General features: G+C 45.6%; 1 protein-coding gene across 1 annotated transcript in view; it reads right to left on the bottom strand.

Moving 5' to 3' along the window:
• The window catches only part of LOC138540371 (putative ferric-chelate reductase 1), a 1,004,090-nt gene that overhangs the window by 601,671 nt on the left and 383,266 nt on the right, over positions 1 to 19,153 (bottom strand). The window contains exon 6 of the mRNA XM_069641679.1: positions 7,534 to 7,725. Coding sequence (XP_069497780.1) covers positions 7,534 to 7,725 — 192 coding nt within the window. The remainder of the gene's footprint in view (positions 1 to 7,533; positions 7,726 to 19,153) is intronic.

The raw sequence follows: 19,153 nt of genomic DNA, 5'->3' as shown, positions 1-19,153 counted from the left end.
AGTATATGCACCCTGGAGGAGACGTGACAGACACCTACCATGATGACTAACATTTGTCATCCACCCATACCACGCAGACCCACATACATGCACATTTGTAAGGGAAACCAGAGCTCCAGGAATCAAAACTGGCTTAACTAACCACCAGGCAGTAGGCCTGCACCGTCATTACTCCTTTCACACCATTCACACTCAACCAAACATAAAACAAACTTATTCCACCCACCGCTGCCACCAGTGGGTCATGGACCTGCCACGTCTGAGCACAAACTGCCCCACACCAGGCCAACATTCATTCATTCATACCCAACCAAACATAAACAAAACTCTTTACAGCCATTGCTGTCACCAGCGGGTCATGGACCTGCCACGTCCGAGCACAAATTTCTCCCCTCACCAGGCCTGGCACCCAGATCTACTGCACCAAGCGAAAACTAAACTATCTTCCGACAACCAGACTCAATCTGGAAATTAAACCACCACAGGGATGTCAATGCATAGACAGGTGGAGCTTCAGAAACAGCCATACTCACCCACACTTAAACATATAGGACGACAGTGACAATTCTATACTAAACCAGAGGCAAGGAACCCTCACAAAAACAGCATGTGCTGGTCTGCTGGCTAGCCAGAACAGGCTAACTACAGTCACGCTCCACTGAGTGATACAAGTTACCACTTCCAAACCACCAGCTCAAGATGCCGCAAAAGATGAGAAACTGTTGTCTGGTTGACCATGCCAGGTGTGAACTCAGCAGAACACTAAGGGTCACAATGAGACACTTGGGTCAACTAAAACAAAACAAAAACAGGATTTGAAGAACAGGGTTTCAGTTGAACCCGGGCTTGGTATGCCTCACAGGGTACCCAGCATGCAACAACATGCGCAGAGCTGGAAAACACTGAGCCCATACACTGACCTCACTTCCAATAGTTCAAACACACAGGAAAGTGCAAACATTTCAACAACGCAAATGAAAATGCCAAGAATAGCTCTCTCTGTGGGTGTAGGAGGCAACCCATCCTACAACACCAATATTTCTAACTGGGTGGGAAGCGTCCAACCCCACACCAGTCAAATTCTGTATACAGCTTCACACAGGAGACAAACACAAGTAATTGCTAACATACTCAAAACACTCAACTCATCCACACCTCAAACATTTGGTTAACTCATTGCACTATAGTACATCATTTCCTAAATTAAAAATCATGTAATCAACACAGCTAAACGTGTAACAGCATTGCATTTAACATAGCATTATAGCTAAAAGTCCTTGTCATAATCATGACTCTGAAAGCTGAAAACGTCTCAAATGGTAAAGGTAAACATAGGACACCATGGACACCATACATAAATATAAATATACTATTTTTGCTACTACGAGCTTACAGTCCTTGTGATGCTTCACAATACTGAAAGCTGGAAATCCTGAAATGGTTACTGCTGGAATTGTCACTACACACACACCATACTCTGATCCATAGGAACCAGCATACTTAATAAGTATGTATGTACTAATTAAGTTGGGCTCAGACAGAAAAAACTGATAAGCTAAATTGAAAATATTAACATGACACAGCCAATCTTACATTCCAGAAAGTGTGTGCCGTAACGCATCTGTAAATTCGCAAATCATGAAAAAACTAACACAATGCCAATCCAGCAGCACAATTCATAGTATGCTAATGTACAATAATAAACAGATGGCAGCTGTGCATGACAGCGTTGCACACACTCCATCGTTGAACACCTGCCACAACAACTAAGTGGACAAATGTATGACACGCACCAAAATACAATACAAACACACCAAGTAACTCGGAAATGCTTTGCTCTCCTGCAACAGGTGAATGCACAAGGCCAAGAGTCCCCGGCATGGGGTGGGACCGTCACACCACTAGAAGAGGCCCACATGGTGGCGAGGGGTGCAATAAGTTGTCGTTAGCACAGATCGTAGCCAAAGCACCTTCACCATCGGACGAGATGTCATCATCGTCTGGAAAAGCACTTCCTGATGACGTGAGGATGGACGTAAGCGTGTCCTTTTTTTACGCCCACCAAGGTCCTCCAGTAAAACTATGATACGGCTGTGAACTTTGGAAGGCATTCAAGCCTTCGCCAACACCCCAATGGCACCAATGACGTCACCATAACTCCTGGGAGACAGAAGCTGAGTGAAGCTCCCAGTTGCCAACGGCTGGCCGGCATCATTTTCCTCAGGTACGCAGTATTCTATAGCGCAGGCAAAGATACGTGTATACACCAAGGAAAGGGCAATCTGGCCCTTCATGCTCCCGCACCGGACCTGACAAAACTTCCTAGATCAGGAACGCTTTTCGACTTCATGTGCAGTTCAGAACCGGTGCAGTGATCTCCATGTCCAACAACCTATGCTGGGCAGGCGCACCCAACGGTAGTCCCACACCCAGCTGCAGACTCTATGGACACTCTTCTGGGAGGACCAGAGCCCACTGTCTGGCTAGTACACTTCAGTACGACAAGGCTCAAGCTGGGTGATCAAAGGCGACAGCAGGGACTCCCTCTTTCCACTCAGGCTTACTACTTCCAGCCCTCAGTGACACAGACAGCATTCATCCCCTTTATGCTCTGCCTTGGGTGGTGGGACGGCTCCTTTAGGTGCAGCAGGATCCCTCCTTCTTTTCTCCATAGCATCGCTCCTTCTTGCTGCACCCCCCACAGTAGCTGACTTGTTCCTTCTGTCCTCTTCAGGTATCTTGCACCATTCATCCCGTCCAGCAGGATCCAGATGAAAGACAACTCATCACTAGTGTTAGCAAGTATGTTTCTGGAGGCAGCAAGTAAGGTTGAGACTGGTTCCTATTATTAAGATGACATCAACAAGAAAAAGAACAGGAAGGAGCTGGATCTGAGCATACTGGTTCCCACCATTCAGGCTTCATGGTTCTAACTGCCTGGGCTGGAAATCCTAGATTCAAATGACAACACACCAACACTCCAAGAACTCCGGGAACATTCTCACCATTACATCACACACTGACATCACCAGGTAAATCCAGGCAATAAGCCACAACATAACAAACCTCCCATTGTTACATATGTGAAACAAGGACCAAGGAGACACGACATACCAATTATGGTGTTGTTTTGTGTCTAATCAGGTAATCAGGAGACTGTTTTATGCATTGCGGCTATGAAATTTTTAGAAATTATATTTAAAGATGACTCATTTTAGATTGTAAGTATGGTTTCTTTTAGTTTAGTCATCCACGTGTTGGACCAAAAAAGGGGTTATTATACCCGACTCTTCCCTTAGTCAACAAATTCCCACATTGTGATGTCGCGTGAATTGATTTGCAGTTATTTACAAAGTTCCCACTTTTTTGGATTCTGTTTCTCTTGCCTTTTTCCCATGTGTTTTGACTGCTTTCCAAATGAAATATTTGCCAATTGTATTCGATTTCTATCTAGTGCAGATTTTAAAATAGTTCTTGGGCAGAACAAATGTTTTTGCCAGAGAACTGTAGTGTATCTTTCTGAAAACACAGTTTAAAAAGGAAAAACGAACAAACCGAGGTTGCTCAGTAAATTCACCTATACCCGTGGGTGAATTCGAACTCTACACCTTTTGGGATTTGAACCACCAAAACTTTTGATGGTTCAGTTGTATAGACTGTCCATTTCATCCCTAGTAAGTATGCAAGACACATTCTCAAGAACTGAATGCAATTCTTTATTGACGAGAATAGTTTCACTCCACAAATGATAATGATTTGTGTCCAGCTTGGCATCTGATGGAATATTCCACCTAGATAATAACAATTCTAAATTATAAGCAGTTAGTTGTGAAGTAAACTCTAACTTCCTCAAATACTTAACCATAGAGTGAAACTATTCTTCCAAAGAGAATGAAACAATGTTGTTTTCTTATTTAAAGAAACATATAGATACTACTTCTCAGGGCTCTCAGGGCTAAAATTCCCCCTTTCAGGAGAAACCAAATAATGCCATGTCACTTCTTTTGAAGAGAGATTAGGTAGAGAGCCCTCATCTGTTCATATGCCAGAGTCAAAGGAAAAATCATCTCCTTTCTTCTGTATCTATCCTTGTATCCACCCTACCAGCTAAACAGAGGTGCAATGAGTTGGCACACACAAGCAACACCATGAGATGATGTCTGCCGACAGATAGGGTTACAGATGCTGAAACTACAAATACAACCAAGGTTCATTACTCAGAAACAGTCCCAAACAACAGATCCTGCAAGGGGTTTAAGAAAAACCATAACAAAAAGAGAACCTTGAGTTTATATTTGACAGACACATTGTGATAAACTTTACTCCTTCATTGTTGTCAGCCACAAAATGTGAACTTGTATATGTGCTTGATCAGAAAATGAAACCCTTTCAGTGTATTTGTTAAAACATGTGAGACAAATGGGTTGATAGTTCTTTTTCATGTTAAAAGTAGTTGAACTGGGCAAGATGGCTGGAGTTGTTGAAGATTGTCCCTTGGTGCCCTTCAAATCTACATCTACATGTATTACACAAGATGACAATATCACAGTGGATCTATTCTAGAAGACGATTAAGAGTAACCTTCAATGATTAATGTTTGACAAATCATGACCTACACATAACAGGTCTAGAAAACAAACCCAAGAGCTCAGACAACTGGACAAGAACATGGCGGCTACAGTCAAAGCAGCAGACCAGGGTGGACAAGCAATCACTATGGGAATTGAATTTCATGAGAACAAAATCATAATTCAATTGAATGGTGGGGGCCAATATAATCAAAAAAGCACAGGATTGAGCAAATAATATTTTGGTTTGAGCTTGAGTGAAATTAATTAAATCGCCCATATTTCAGTGACTTCGACTGTGTTGATCTTCTCATTTTCAAAGGGTGCTCGAGCAAATGACATGTGAACTGATCCTGTGATGAAACAATAGGTATGAACGCGGGATGTAAAGTTCAGAGTAGATCAGAACAATCTACAGGATTTCCATTTCAAGGCTAATTTCAAGCAGGTGTTCTGGTGAAAACATGCTCTAGTCTAAACCAATACAACCATCTGTGGACAGTTTTAGGAAATGTGTTGCACAAAATAAAAGCTTTAAAAACATGCACATGAAAAGCAATGGCTTAGAACAAACTGCTAAATAGAACACTTGCTTGTTGGTAGCTTATAGCTGAGACTGTTTCATTAGCAAATTCAAAATACACATTTGCTGCAGACCTTTATGGCTCTTTGCACTTGGATGGTGAATATTGGAGTATCTGCCATTTTCAGTGTCAAAATATATGCATGAACAAAGGAAAAATACCTATTTCTATGTTCTTATCACACTTGTTTAACTCGTGATCTTATAAGTAGCCAGAACATGTTTCTAGGCCCACTGCCCATTTTTTAAATGGTTTCATTCATCAAGAAATGCCCATTAAACCTTGTGCTAAATTCAGAACAGTACATCATCTGAATATTGTTGAGTCAGGGGTGGTCTAGAGCTGGGGGTAAGAATAAGATGTTTAGAGGGAGAGATGGCACAAGAGGGTAGTGGTTCTCAAATAAGAAGCTAAGTGCCACGTGGAAACATCCCTAGTAGGGAGGATCTGACTTCAGCTACAGTGTCAGGCTTTAACCTTTTATCTGGTGTACTATATGGTAGGAGAAGTGAAAGGTCGGGAGGAGAAATGTTGAAGTGAATGATGGAGCAATCAGATGGATAATGGTCATTATTAAAGTTGGATGAGGTAATGGAGGAAGAAAGGAAGACAAGTCTAGAACGCTGACTTGGATGTGAGTGAGAAGTTGTTGAGAAAGTGCATGGAGTAGTCAGGAAGGAGATTTTCAAATTAGAGTTGGTGAGGCAAGGATATTGTATGCAGTTTGAAGTCCCTCATGAAAGCAATAGGTTCTTCGGTTGGATGGGGACACTGAAGATTCAAGAGATGGGATGAAGGAACCCAGTAGGCCTGGATTTCTGTAGATAAGGATAGTGAGGGGGGCGATATTGAGAGGGGAGTCAGGACCCGGGTAGCAGTGAATCAAAAAGAGAGTTGTAGAAATACAGATGGTGGAAGAGGACAGAGGGATTATCCTTAATGATAAAAAAGGAAAACACATGACTTATATTGGTTATTCTGGGAAAGCTGAACACAAGTTATTGAATTAGAATGATTAGCAGTAACATGGGGGGGACACATACAGGTTTGTTTACTCCCTTAACCATGAACTGAGGATTGTGAAAGTCAAAATGGTTGGAGGGGAAGGACCATTCCATAGCCTGAGTATGAGGGCGGTTTGGGAGGATGAGCACAGGGAGTTCTAGGAGAAAGGTGCACGGTTAAGTGTGATTGGAGCATAAGAAGTGACCCAATTTTCCCTCTTGTTTATCATGTGATGGATAATTGGCTTTTAGGAAAGGGTAAGGTTGGTCAAATGAATAATTGGGGGAGGGGAGGCCAGAGACACTGAAAAGGTGGGAGAGAGACAGTAGCGAATAGCATTATTGGGAGGTGGGGATGTGTGGTGTAGCAGGGGAGTGGGAGAGAGTTATTGAGCAGAAAGTGGACTCTTTCTACACCTAAAGTATAGTTATGGGGTCACCTGTGTTCTGTGTTAATGGTTATGCTCTCAGATGTTTACATTTTGAGGCCTGCTATTTTTCTGTATCGTGGGATGGTCTAAAGAATGAATCTATGCATAAAGTAAAAACAAAGACAATTATATACATTTTATGTGTCATTTGCAACAATGGAAATTAGCAAGGCTGTGCATATATTACTATGATTCAACGTTCTCAATGTTGATGAAATCTTTACTCATGTGGTTTACTAAATATGTTTGAGTATTTTTATGGACATGACAGTACCACTGGGACATAGGCATTTGCGAGAGTGCATTAGGCTGGCTGAGTGATACAGATTTTGAAGAAAGGTAGCAGACTGGCAACATTACATATGAGAAAATGAATCTAGGCCAAGATTCTGACTAATAATAGGAACACAATTCTTTCACATCGAAAGCCAGACTGTTTGCCTCTGGGGGCACATTTTATTTGACATTCAACACAATGTACACATTTGTTGAAGCTCAAATATTCTGTGCATCCAATACTTGTATTTAACATGTTTATTTCTGATAGAATGAGTCATTGAGTAATTACATTATTTGGCTAGATTCCATACACATTGTATCTTGCGTGACTACTCCAATCTTTTTAATTCAGCTTTTCTATTTGAAGAGATGGATTACGACAATGTTACATGGAAGCGATGCATATTGTAGAGAAACACATGTCTTGGGAACACTATGGAAAAAAGAGAGCACTAAAAACAGAAGCAGGCTTGGGACATATTTCTCCGACTTCATTAGTGTCTTAAAAGGGAACGTGTTCATTGTTTATTGATAAAGTAGACATATACCTACTTATGGTCAACTTGTGAGGTGAGCCTGCGTTTTTTGTTGTTATGATGTGCAATTTGACATTTTGTGCAAAAGATTGTTTGCTTTATATTTTCAAATATTATAATTGGACACTCACCATTTTTTTGTCGCTTGAAAATCCAATTGCAACATAGCCATTTGAGGCGGCACTCATTTCAAACACAAAGCCACCAGCGGCTGTTGGGACAGATGACATAAAGACACAGCCTGGAGTGTTGGCTGGATTGCATCCATTGGGACTGCTGAAGCAGAGCTTCTCTGAGTCACATTTATCACTGGAGATTGTCAACTGAACATAGGGAATAATGAAAAAATGAAAATTCAACAGGCATCCCAAATTTATAACAAATACCATTAATATGGTTGTTAAAATAATCATAAGCAATGCAGCTGTTTAAAAGTAATCAACGCCTTTTTTGTTATTTGTTGGCCCTCTGTTGCACGAGGTAGGAAGCCAGTGCCATCCAAATTTTAATAACATTTTAGATAAATATGTCCATTGTTTCGGACACCATTCACATGTTTTAATATGAATTCAGATCGCGAAATCTAAGGGAGTAAAAACCTTAGGTTCATGGCTTACAACTTTGATTACCAAAGGAGATTCAAGAGATTATAGCAGGACGACTTGTGGGCCACAACACCTGGTCCTGCAGGTATGTAGGGTTCTGGAGATGACATTAAATGCAGTTCTAGTTACTTTTCTAAATAGGAAATTCAGTGAGGGCAGTCTGAGCAACACGCAACTCAATTAAAAAAACACGTATATCATACAATTCAAGAGGCAATATTTTGTAGTCACTTCCCCATTGTTCATTTATAATTAAACGTTCTCGTTGCTAGATCTATGCCTCCAATGTGTGGGCTCTATTTTGAAATTAATAAAGTGACATATAATTGCAGTGTTAGAATTTAAGATAGGATTGTAAATGGCTAAATAATAAAAAATAATGTTGGTTAAGAAAGCCTAATGGAAAACTGAGTCAGCATGGGGGGCCATATTGGTCAATTCTTTCAGTGGTGCCCTCACACCCTTAAATAAGTGTTGCTTCACATTATTTGTAAGGAAAAGTAGGTTTTGGGAAAAAGATTATTAGAGTTTCATAAAGATTCAAGGTGGTGTTACAGGTGGTTTAAAACATGTATTTCAAGCAAACATAAAAACATGCATTTAGAATGCAAAACCACAAGGGGTGTGTACGGCACATTATATCACTGACAGGATTGTGTCTATAAATGCAAACTACATTACATTACACGAATCGATCAGTACAGTCCATATCACCTAACATTCACAGGGTCTCTGCAACACCATTCCTGTATGAAAACTCACAAGGAGTGGTTGGCAGCTCATTTTCAGCAGCACTACTATTATCAGAACCCTAGAGAACCACGAAATCCAAAGCAGTATGCCTTTGTCCCGCGTCACTATGTGCACTGAGTATTTATTCCAAATTCAACCAACATACCCCCATGTTCTGATAAATGCTCTGTCTTTCTTATTAATTGTTCAGCCAATCCTTTGGATTTTACATATGTGATATCATCAGAAGACCACATTTGTCAGAGGTTGTTGAAGAATCTTTCACATAAGCAGTACCTACAACCTTACTAACAAGGCCAATTCTGACCGTATTGCATTTTGAAATGAAGACCATCATACTCTATAAAATAGGCCGCCATTATGGATAGCCATCAGTCGGGTGATCAGCTTAAAAGGGATGTAGACCACTGAAGTAAATATTCAGGAGACCATTATGTGTGTTTGTTAAGCAGGACTCCATTCTTCTGGTACTTTTATATCTATCTATTAGCAGCACTGAATAGCATTAAGCAGTAGGTACCATTCAATAGACTGTGGGCCCTGACTAACATTCTGGGCTTATCAAGAACATGACTGAAATCATTACTTCAAAATTGGGTACAGCTTGTGTAATGTCTGTCAGCAGATGCTACAATGACTTGATGTACTGTTCCCCCATGTTTGCTTCATAAACGTTATGCAGAGACACTAACCCTCTTGAGCATGATTATGCCAACAATGGGAGGTTGCTGCCTGAATTTTGTCTCAGATCTTGGAAATGGTTACCTCCAATTTGTAGTCATAAGAAACTATCGAATAAAAAAAAAAAGTCTTAAACAACAGATGGATGTGCCCCTCTTGAACTGCACAACCACTCTGTTCCTTTTCATATTAAAGCCAGATAGGTTGAAAAGGATTGGCAACCAGATACACTGCAATGCGGTTTTATGAAATATGAAAACCTAGAATGATGTTGTACTGTAATGGGGAATTACATAGTCTAGGAAGTGTGTGAAGAATGGTCCTTTTATCAAGAGTACACCACAGTACATTTCTGAGATCACTTCTGTGTGCTGCACCCAACAAATATTTTCAACACTGGAGTCCTATTCTAACTCACCAATTTCAATGACATTTATATAAGCATTCCCAACTATTTTACTAAATTAAAGAAATTCCAAAATGCTGCCTATTTTTCTCAACAATGTTACACTGCTACATGATCCAAATCTAAAAAATATCTAGGTCATTGCTTTGGTCGGACTAACCTAACTTGAAATGGCATGGTTCAAAAGATTATTCAATTACACATAATGAGTTGTTCATAATGAAATCTACTTTGCAACACTGTAGTTTACCTTGGCTAGTATAATCCAGCTCCACAGAGCTTCTAGTATCACTGAGGACAAATACAATCCACAAAGGCAATATGAATTTCCCAGTTGGTTTAAACAAACATTCAAATAGACTCTTTAATTAGTTCTCAATATTGACTTCACCCTCCACTCTTGTCTATTGTTTGTTTCTACACTGACAGGTTACAGACTGTAATATGCATGCTGTTTAATCATTGGAAGCTTCTTTAATTGTGAATAAATATACCTTTTCATATTTAGAGCGATTGATAGGATATTTAATAATCTGGTCATGAATATGCAGATCTGTATTTCCCAATTCCTTTCCTACATTTCCAAAACATGTTGTTCATACATAATTGTATGATTTGTCATTGAGGTGTTCCACATATGAGGTTAGTTCCAATGAGTCTCCTTCCCAGATCATGATGATGTCATCAATGTAGCGACCCCAGAAAACAATGTTTCTGGAGTCTCTAAAAGCTGCATGTTTCCAAGCAAGTAAAAAAATAAAATAAAACGGTTAGCATACAAAGGAGCAAATTTAGACCCCACTGCGGTTCCTTGGAGTTGTTGATAGATTGATTTCATAAAACAAAAAATGTTGTCGCTGAGGACAAACTGTAACATTCTGTTTCTGTTTATTTGATTAAATATGTTTGTATTTCGGTTTCTTACTCACAAAATTATATAATTGTTTTGTTTTCCATTAGATAATCTCCTGAAGATCACTTTGAAAACAAAAGGGTGAAACACGTGTAGAGAGTTTGTAATACTTTTTTAATACTATTAAAGAAAGTTTATATGCAAACTACATAAGTGGAATCAAGGTTATTTGGCGCTCACCATATAGCTAAGTTATCAATTACTTGGGTTGCCGCCAAAGGGATTATACTCACATTTGGAATACATACTCTTTGGGCCCGATTCATAGACTGCAGGGCAGAAAAGGCGCAAGTGCACCACGCGTGGCGCAAATAAACAATTGCGCAGCAAAGTTATTCATGCATTATACAAGGCATCACTAGCCGTGGCTCAAGCTGTGCCAGTAATGCCCCCAACACGCCCCCATGTGCTGCAATAAGCCAGCGAAATGCCTAAAATGTCGCAAGCCCCCACGTCATCCCTGTTCCAGCATACAGCCCCCGCGGCAGATCGCTTGAAAATCTGTTGCAGACGGGGCACATGCCTATTATACACACGATCTTGCTGGGGTGCGACCAGGGTATGCAATGAGTTCCCACGCGATTTGGCTGGGGTGCGTCCGGGGTACACAATTAGTTTCCATGCTACTTGGCTAGTGTGCGTCCGGGGTACGCAATAAGTCCCCACGCGACCTGTCTGGTGTGTGTCTGGGCTACACAATGGGCCTCATTACGACCCAGGCGGTAAGTTACCGCCTGGGCCGTGACTTTACCACCATGGCGTAAACTATGTTTACGCCATGGTGGTTGGCGGATTTACCGCCCCATTCCAACCTTGGCGGGGCGGTAAATCCCCATTTACCCATTTACCCTTCCCCATTCCCATTTTGCCCCATAGGGCATAATGGGAGTGGGGAAGGCGTTAATTACGCCACCGTAAATTACGGTGGCGTAATTAACTCCATGGTCCCTTAGCGCCATGGATTTTAACACCTGCTAAAAGCAGGTGTTAAGTCCGCCATGGCGCTAAGGGACCTCGTACTCAGGCGGTAAGGGTCGGCGCTGTTTACGCCGCCGTAAAACCCTTACCGCCTGAGTTGTAATGAGGCCCAATGAGTTTCCACGCAATTTGGCTGGTGTGCGTCCGGGCTACGCGATGAGTCCCCACGTGACTTGTCTGGGGTGCGTCAGGGATACGCAATGAGTTTCCATGCGATTTGGCTGGGGTGCATCCGAGGTACGCGATGAGTTTCCACACGACTTGGCTGGTGTGTGTCCGAGGTACGCAATGAGTTTCCACGTGATTTGGCTTGGGTGCGTCCGGGCTATGTGATGCGTTCCCACACAATTTGGCTAGTGTTCGTCCATGCTACGTGATGAGTTTCTACGCGATTTGGCTGGGGTGTGTCCGGGGTACGCAATGAGTTTCCATGTTACTTGGCTAATGTGCGTCCAGGGTATACGATGCGTTTCCATGCGATTTGACTAGGGTGCGTCCGGACTACGCAATGAGTTTCCCCTCAATTTTACTGGGGGGCGTCTGGGCTACGCAATAAGTTCCCATGCGATTTGGCTGTCGTGTGTCTGGGTAATGCAAAGAGTTTCCAAGCAACTTGGCTGGGGTGCATCCAGGGTATGCAAAGAGTTCCCACGTGACTTGTCTGCGGTGTGTCACGGCACGCAATGAGTTTCCACGCAACTTGGCTGGGGTGCGTCCGGGATACGCAATGAGTTTCCATGCGACTTGGCTGGTGTTGAGTACCCACGCGATCACTCCACCCGCATGGAAACTCATCCCATACCCCGTGAAACACGCACAAATCTCCTGGAAGATGCCCCCTCCTCAGGGGACAGCCACATCCCAGCCCCCATGACCCGTGACCACCCCCTGCAGGCAGCCCACACCACATGGGACCCCCATCACCCGTGACAACCCCTGAAGGCAGCCCACACCAAATTGGACCCACCACCACCCATGACCACACCCCACAGGCAGCTCACACCACATGGGATCCCCCCATCACCCCTGACCACCCCTGCAGGCAGCCCACACAACATGCAACCCTTCATCATCCATGACCAAACCCTGCAGGCAGCCCACACTACATGGGATCCCCATCACCCTTTACCACTCCTGCAGGGAGCCTACACCACATGAGAATCCCACCACCCGTGACCACGCCCTGCAGGCAGCCTACACCACATGGGATCCCTGATCACCCATGACCACCCCTGCAGGCAGCCTACACCACATGGGACCCCCTGAACCTGTGACCACACCCCGCAGGCAGCCCACACCACATGGGACCCCCATCACCCGTGACCACACCCTGTATGCAGGCCCCACCTCATGTCCGCCACCACCACCAGGGACAGCAACCTGCAGGAAGGCCTCGCCTCATGTCCCCCCACCACCACCAGTGACAGCAACCTGCAGGAAGGCCGAGCCTCATGTCCCCCCACCACCACCAGTGACAGCAACCTGCAGGCAGACCCACCTCATGTCCCCCCCACCACCAATGATGGCAACCTGCAGGCAGGCCCCACCTCATGTCCCACCACCACCACCAGTGACGGCAACTTGCAGGCAGGCCCGTGTTCATGCAGCACATGTAAAATCAAATGCCACAACATGCTGCACACTTCAGGTGCACCTCAACACCCATCCATTGGTCATGGTCCCCAGGCATGTGAATCCTAAAATCACACATGCATGCCTGTGTGCAAACACTTGAACAAAATTGGTCAACAGCAGGGGCACAGAACTGAGTCAAGGAAGAGTAAAACTTGAGACCAGACACCACTTAGATTTCAACGGCTAAAAATATATTTAAAAAATCTGTATTAAAGTCATACTTAGTAAAAACAACATATAAAACCAGCATGACTCAAATGAAAAAAAAAACAAGGTGAAAATGGAAATAAATTGGATGTTTAAAATGAAAAATCAAAAATGTGGTCCATGTCCATTAATGTAAGTCCAGACAGATATACAGGGGGCCCTGGTGGTATCTGGGCCGGAAGACGGCAGGGAGGATGACTGGCACACAGAGGAGGAAGACGAGGAGAGGGACACATAACTGGCCAGCCCACAGACCCATTGCGAGACCAGGAACTGTGCTAGCCAGTTCAAGATGACGTGCAAGCTCCCGATTGGAATCCTGCACGTCATCACAGATGTTGCCTGTACGCCTCGTGAGACCAGCTAGCAACGGTTTCACCCGGTCCCAAATGGCTTCATCTGCAGGTGTTGGTGTATCCGTTTGCGTGGATACATCCACCACCTGCGGATGGGTCTGGCCTGTGGCATGCCCGCAGGTGCATACTGATGCAGTCGCAAGCCCAGGGACAGGAATAAGCACAGTAACCTCCACGGCGACCTGCGCTACCTCCAGCCCCTGAGTCTCAACTGCATCAGTTACCCACGTCATCACCCCCGCGGGGCCCCATGGACTGGGCTGTTGTGGCCTCCTACTCCTCCCCCTCCCTCGTCAACCTGGATGCCTCCCCACTGTCTTCCGCAGTGTCTTGCCCCTGTGCAGGCTCATCTGTCCCTCCTACTGCTGAGGAGTCCTCCACCACCTATGCCCTCTTCGATCTACCCTCAGCAGCTGCGCCCATTGACTCGGATGCGGCACCAGCCTCCTCTCTCCCAGAAGATGACAGTACCTGGGAGAACTACTGGGCCTTGTGTCTGTGCCTGGTGGAGGCATCCCTGCTGCCTTTCTCTACAGTGCCTTCTCCGCCCTCTTCCTCCATCGTCGCAGTGGATAAGGAGACATTGAACACAAGCCTCAGGGTACTGTGCATATGTATGTTTGTCACAAAGCAAATGTACCTGAGTGGCACAGTTAAACGTCACAACCATCATCACCCTCCACAACACACAGTCCAGTGCAATTTACACACATGCACATTCATGTACATCATGCGCAACAGACAATCACATCCATGTACAAGACACTGTCAGCACATCATATTCGTGGATACTTCTCACATGCATCATGGAACAAACACATCAAACACATCTCATTCACACACCACCGGGCAGTCATGTGTCATGCCATCGAGCAAGCATGTCAGAGTGCACTTGATGACAACTTGGCAGCATCAGTCAATCAGACATTTAAATGCTCATGTGTCATACATCTCTAAGTGTTGGCCATTCACATACTTACTTCCCTGACACATGGACATATACACCATGCATGCCATGATGTTGCTGAAAGAACACATGTGTGACACCATTCACATGCCCCAGTACAGACACATGTATGCAGATATTTGCAGGTTGCTACATGCCTGGGCGCATCACACATTGAAACCCAAACACCATTGCTGTCACACATGTCTGAATGGACATGCAGCAATGCCAGGGACATGTACGCAGACATCTGTAAAAGAGGCATGCTAGACCTGAGGCCAAGGTGCATACATCAACATGCACACACACCATGGTGTCGAAGAACACATGAATACTTACCAGTCGACTCCAGGTGGAGATCCATCTCCATGACCTGGGCGTACAGCGCTGGGTAGAACCTCTCCAGGCCCCGATAGTTGTTGTTGGTCAACCAGCCCTGGCGCCTTGAGGAAGCACCGGGCCTTGTTGAGGGTTCTGGCCTTGAAGTGCTCCCAGTGCTTTTGGACATGGATGTAGTCGTGGGGTGCCACCTCCTCCACGTTGATGGCACTCACAATGTCTGCCCAGATCTTCCTCCATCCTTCCTTGCAGACTTGCAATGGTCTATGGAAGAGGGCATCATAATGCCCCAGGACTTGCTCCACCAGGTGGCTAACTTCCATGGCTGAGAAGCTGACAGCCCTCTGCCTCACTGCCGGGGGGTTGCCATGTCTGACCGAACATCACCCAAGGCAGGTGTGGGTGGGCAGGTGGTCCTGGGGCTGGGCTGTGGAGCGGTGGTATGGCACGTCGGGAGTCTTCGGGATCAGCAGATGTGGTCACAGTGACAGAAGCTCTGGCAATGGCTGTACAACAGGTACCAAATTGCAGGGCATGTGGGCAGCAGGCACACAGAGTGGGCTGGCAGCAGCAAATGGCTTGTAGGAGGCAGCTGGGGGCACTCAGAGGCAGGTAAATTGGCCAGTAGGCAGGAGCGTGGGTCTTTCGTGTTACTCCCATGGACAGCCAGAAACAGAGTGACCTTGCAGGTGCGGTACCAGCGCTTTAGTGTTTATTTAGAGGAAAGGGCCTACGCGCGCAAGTTATGTGACACATGCTGTACATTGGGCATTGGCTTTCAGTATCGGGTTAAAGGTGTGCGTAGGACAACATTGCAATGTACGTGTAAATCGTAGCGGATGGACACGTGAACTTCGGAGTATTTTGGGGTCCCACGTGATTTGGTCACTACTGTGACAGAGCATACTTCTTGTTTTGGAGGGGGAGTTGCCTCTGCGCATACGTGCATGTAATATGTTTTTTCCAACGAGGCAGATGGTGTGTCGCATATGCAATTTTCCATACTGTGGTTGTCTCTGTGTGTCGCATACCCCCATTTTCAAGGTCATAGTACCCTACGTGTTCCTCGCGTATGAATTTTTTGTGTTGCTGGGTGCCACAGCGTACGTAACGTTTCTACTTCACACGTGGGTTACCAAGGGGTCGCGTACATGTTAATTTTTGTTTTGGGGGTTCTGTGCGTTACGCTACCCGTTATTTTTTCACCAGAGGTTACATTGAGCCTAGCTGGAACACAGTGGCACGTTTTACATCACATACCCTGCTCCCACACATAAATTGCACAGGACAATTGATAGCTTCACCTCCCATTGCGCTAATACATCAGTGCCATGTCTGGGAGGGCAACAAGTGGGAAGAGAGACCAAGGTGGGCGAGCTGGCCGAGGTGGCGTAGGTGGGCCAGCTGGCTGAGGTGGCGGAGGTGAGCCAGCTGGTCGAGGTGGTGGAAGTGGCCGAGCGGGCTGAGTTGGCGGAGGTGGGCGAGGTGTCACAGGTGTCCGAGGTGGCCAGGCCTGTGCAGGGAGAGCTATGCCCCCCACCCAACAGGGTCAGGGAGATGAAGCTGATGCTGACGTCCCCAGCACCTGGGGTCCTGGACCAGCACTGTCATCTGCTGTCTACATCAGCCAGGGTATGGAAGTTGCAGGGGCAACTGTGGCTACCACCACCCAGGCTCAGGGTCACCCAGCCAGGACTGTAGTGGTCCCGGGCCAGACCCAGAGGGTCTCAGGAGTGATGTCCCTGGCCCTAAGGCCAAGAAACGTGCAGTGCAAGCTACTGGCACCAGCACACAGGTACAGATACCTGCAAGCCAGCCTACTGCTGTACCATCAGTGGCTGTAGCCATGGCCCAGTTGATCAGTACTCCAGCCCCTACTGACCCAAGTGGTCCCAGCCACTCCAGGTCTGCACGACCTTGCAGGAAGCAAACTCGTGCAGTAGCGGGTCAGGCTCATACCCGAGGCACACCACAGGAGACCCACAAGTTGAGGAAGAAGAGCTTCTGTGATGAGGAACTCGACATCCTTGTGGCCTATGTGTTGGGGCACAAACGTGACATGCTTGTGCGGCCAGGGAGCACACATACGCCTGCTCACAATACGGACCACTGGCAGTGCGTACCAGATCAAATAAACGCCTTAGTCCATGAGAGGCGCACAGCCTCTGAAGTAGTGAAGCATTGGAATGACCGCCGATGCCGAGCCAAGGATAAGTTGGGTGCCACCTATGCATCTCCTCTGGTGACTGGAGGTGGGGCGCAGCCAAAGGAAGATGAACTCACTCCACATGAAGAGATTGTCAGTGATCTGATTGATGTGGAGTAGATCCAAGGCATGGGAGACCTGCCAAATTATGAGATGTCCAGTGAGTGGTGATGCATGTGCGTCTGGGACATGTGTATGTTGCTTGGATGAAGTGTTGTGATTGTCTTGCAGTTATGCCTGCATTTGAGTGACTGCCATGGGTTAACAATGTCATGGTGGACTGGTACGTGCTGGTTGTCATGCAGACTGCATACTGATAATGTGCTGCACACCCGGGACAATACTCATGCACCACTCATGCTCACTCCTTCCGTGTTACTCTCTGTCCAGCCTCTCTTGGCACACTTCCAGCTACAACCTGTTATGGTGTATTGCCTGTGATGATCTTCCTATGCACACTCACCTTCTCTCGTCACATCTCTTGATGTCTCAGGGAAGTCACCCTGACAGCTGTTCTTCCTCAGGGGTATTCGTCCTTTCAGCTCCTTCCCACAGCTGCTCACTGTCTCCAGGGGGACCCTGGATAGTTGGCATATACAGAGGTAATGATTCCCTTGGCATCACATACAACTTGCACGTTGATGGAATGCCAGTGCTTGCGATTGCGATAGATGTGCTCAGTGGCCCTAGGTGGACGTAGGGCCACATGTGTGCAATCAATGGCACCAAGCACTTTAGGGAAGTGCGCTACCCTGTAAAAGTCCTGGATCACAGCCTGCCTTTCTGCGGGTGCGGTGGGCGCTGTGGACATGTATATGTGCCTGCAGACTGAGGGGCATGCAGTCATGATTGCCAACACCTGGTGTAGGCAGCGTGACCGTGTGGCCTGTGAAACACCCCCAACTATGGCAGTTGTCCGCTGAAATGACTCAGTGGCCAGAAAATGCAGTACATTGAACACCTTTTCCAAGGCGCTCAGTGCTTGGGAGCACAGGGTGGGTAATGTGAGGCCATCTTCCCACTCCCTGACCAGGTCTAGGATGATATGTGGTGGGAACCTATACATGCCATAGACCTGGTCATCAGGCATCCCAAAAAGGCTGGTCCTGGGTAAAATAATGTGTGCCATGGCTATCGTCCTCCTGCAAAAAATGGCACATTCATCGTGGCTGTATACATGCGTTTGTGTTTTGCGTGTTTATTTATGCATTGTACTTGTGCACGGTGATGCTTACTCCAGCTTTTGGTTGGCGGACGGGTTTCTGGATTTGTGTGTCTTTTCCCACGTGCCGGTGAACCCTGTTTGATTCCATAAATATGTGTTGTAAGCGCACGTGTGGGCGTTGCAAGTATTTTACTGTGGTACGTCCTACGTAACGCCCACATTTACACATTTATTGTTACCCATTCCATGTGTTCCACCCCATTTTTAGGTGACTGTGCAAGACGGTATGCCCCTTTGCTGGGAGTCTCACGCAAGGCATTTGTGGTGTCGCAGTGACGTGTTGGACCCGTGCTGATTCCTTGCAAGACTCCAGTAAGCCACGTGCATTCGGTTCCATGAATCGCCAACTTTTCCCCTTTTTACACGCAAATAAATCCATGAATTGGCACTCTATCTCTAGCAATCAAGATAATAGTTTAAACCCTATGCAGACAACACAGCATCACAAATAACAACAAACCATTACATTTATGATTATGGTTGGATTCGCCTAAAGGAACA

Source organism: Ambystoma mexicanum, chromosome 1q (genome assembly GCF_040938575.1).
Source record: "Ambystoma mexicanum isolate Mex_15411 chromosome 1q, UKY_AmexF1_1, whole genome shotgun sequence".
NCBI classification, from domain to species: Eukaryota; Metazoa; Chordata; class Amphibia; order Caudata; family Ambystomatidae; genus Ambystoma; species Ambystoma mexicanum.
This window is presented reverse-complemented; position numbering and strand designations above follow the sequence as displayed.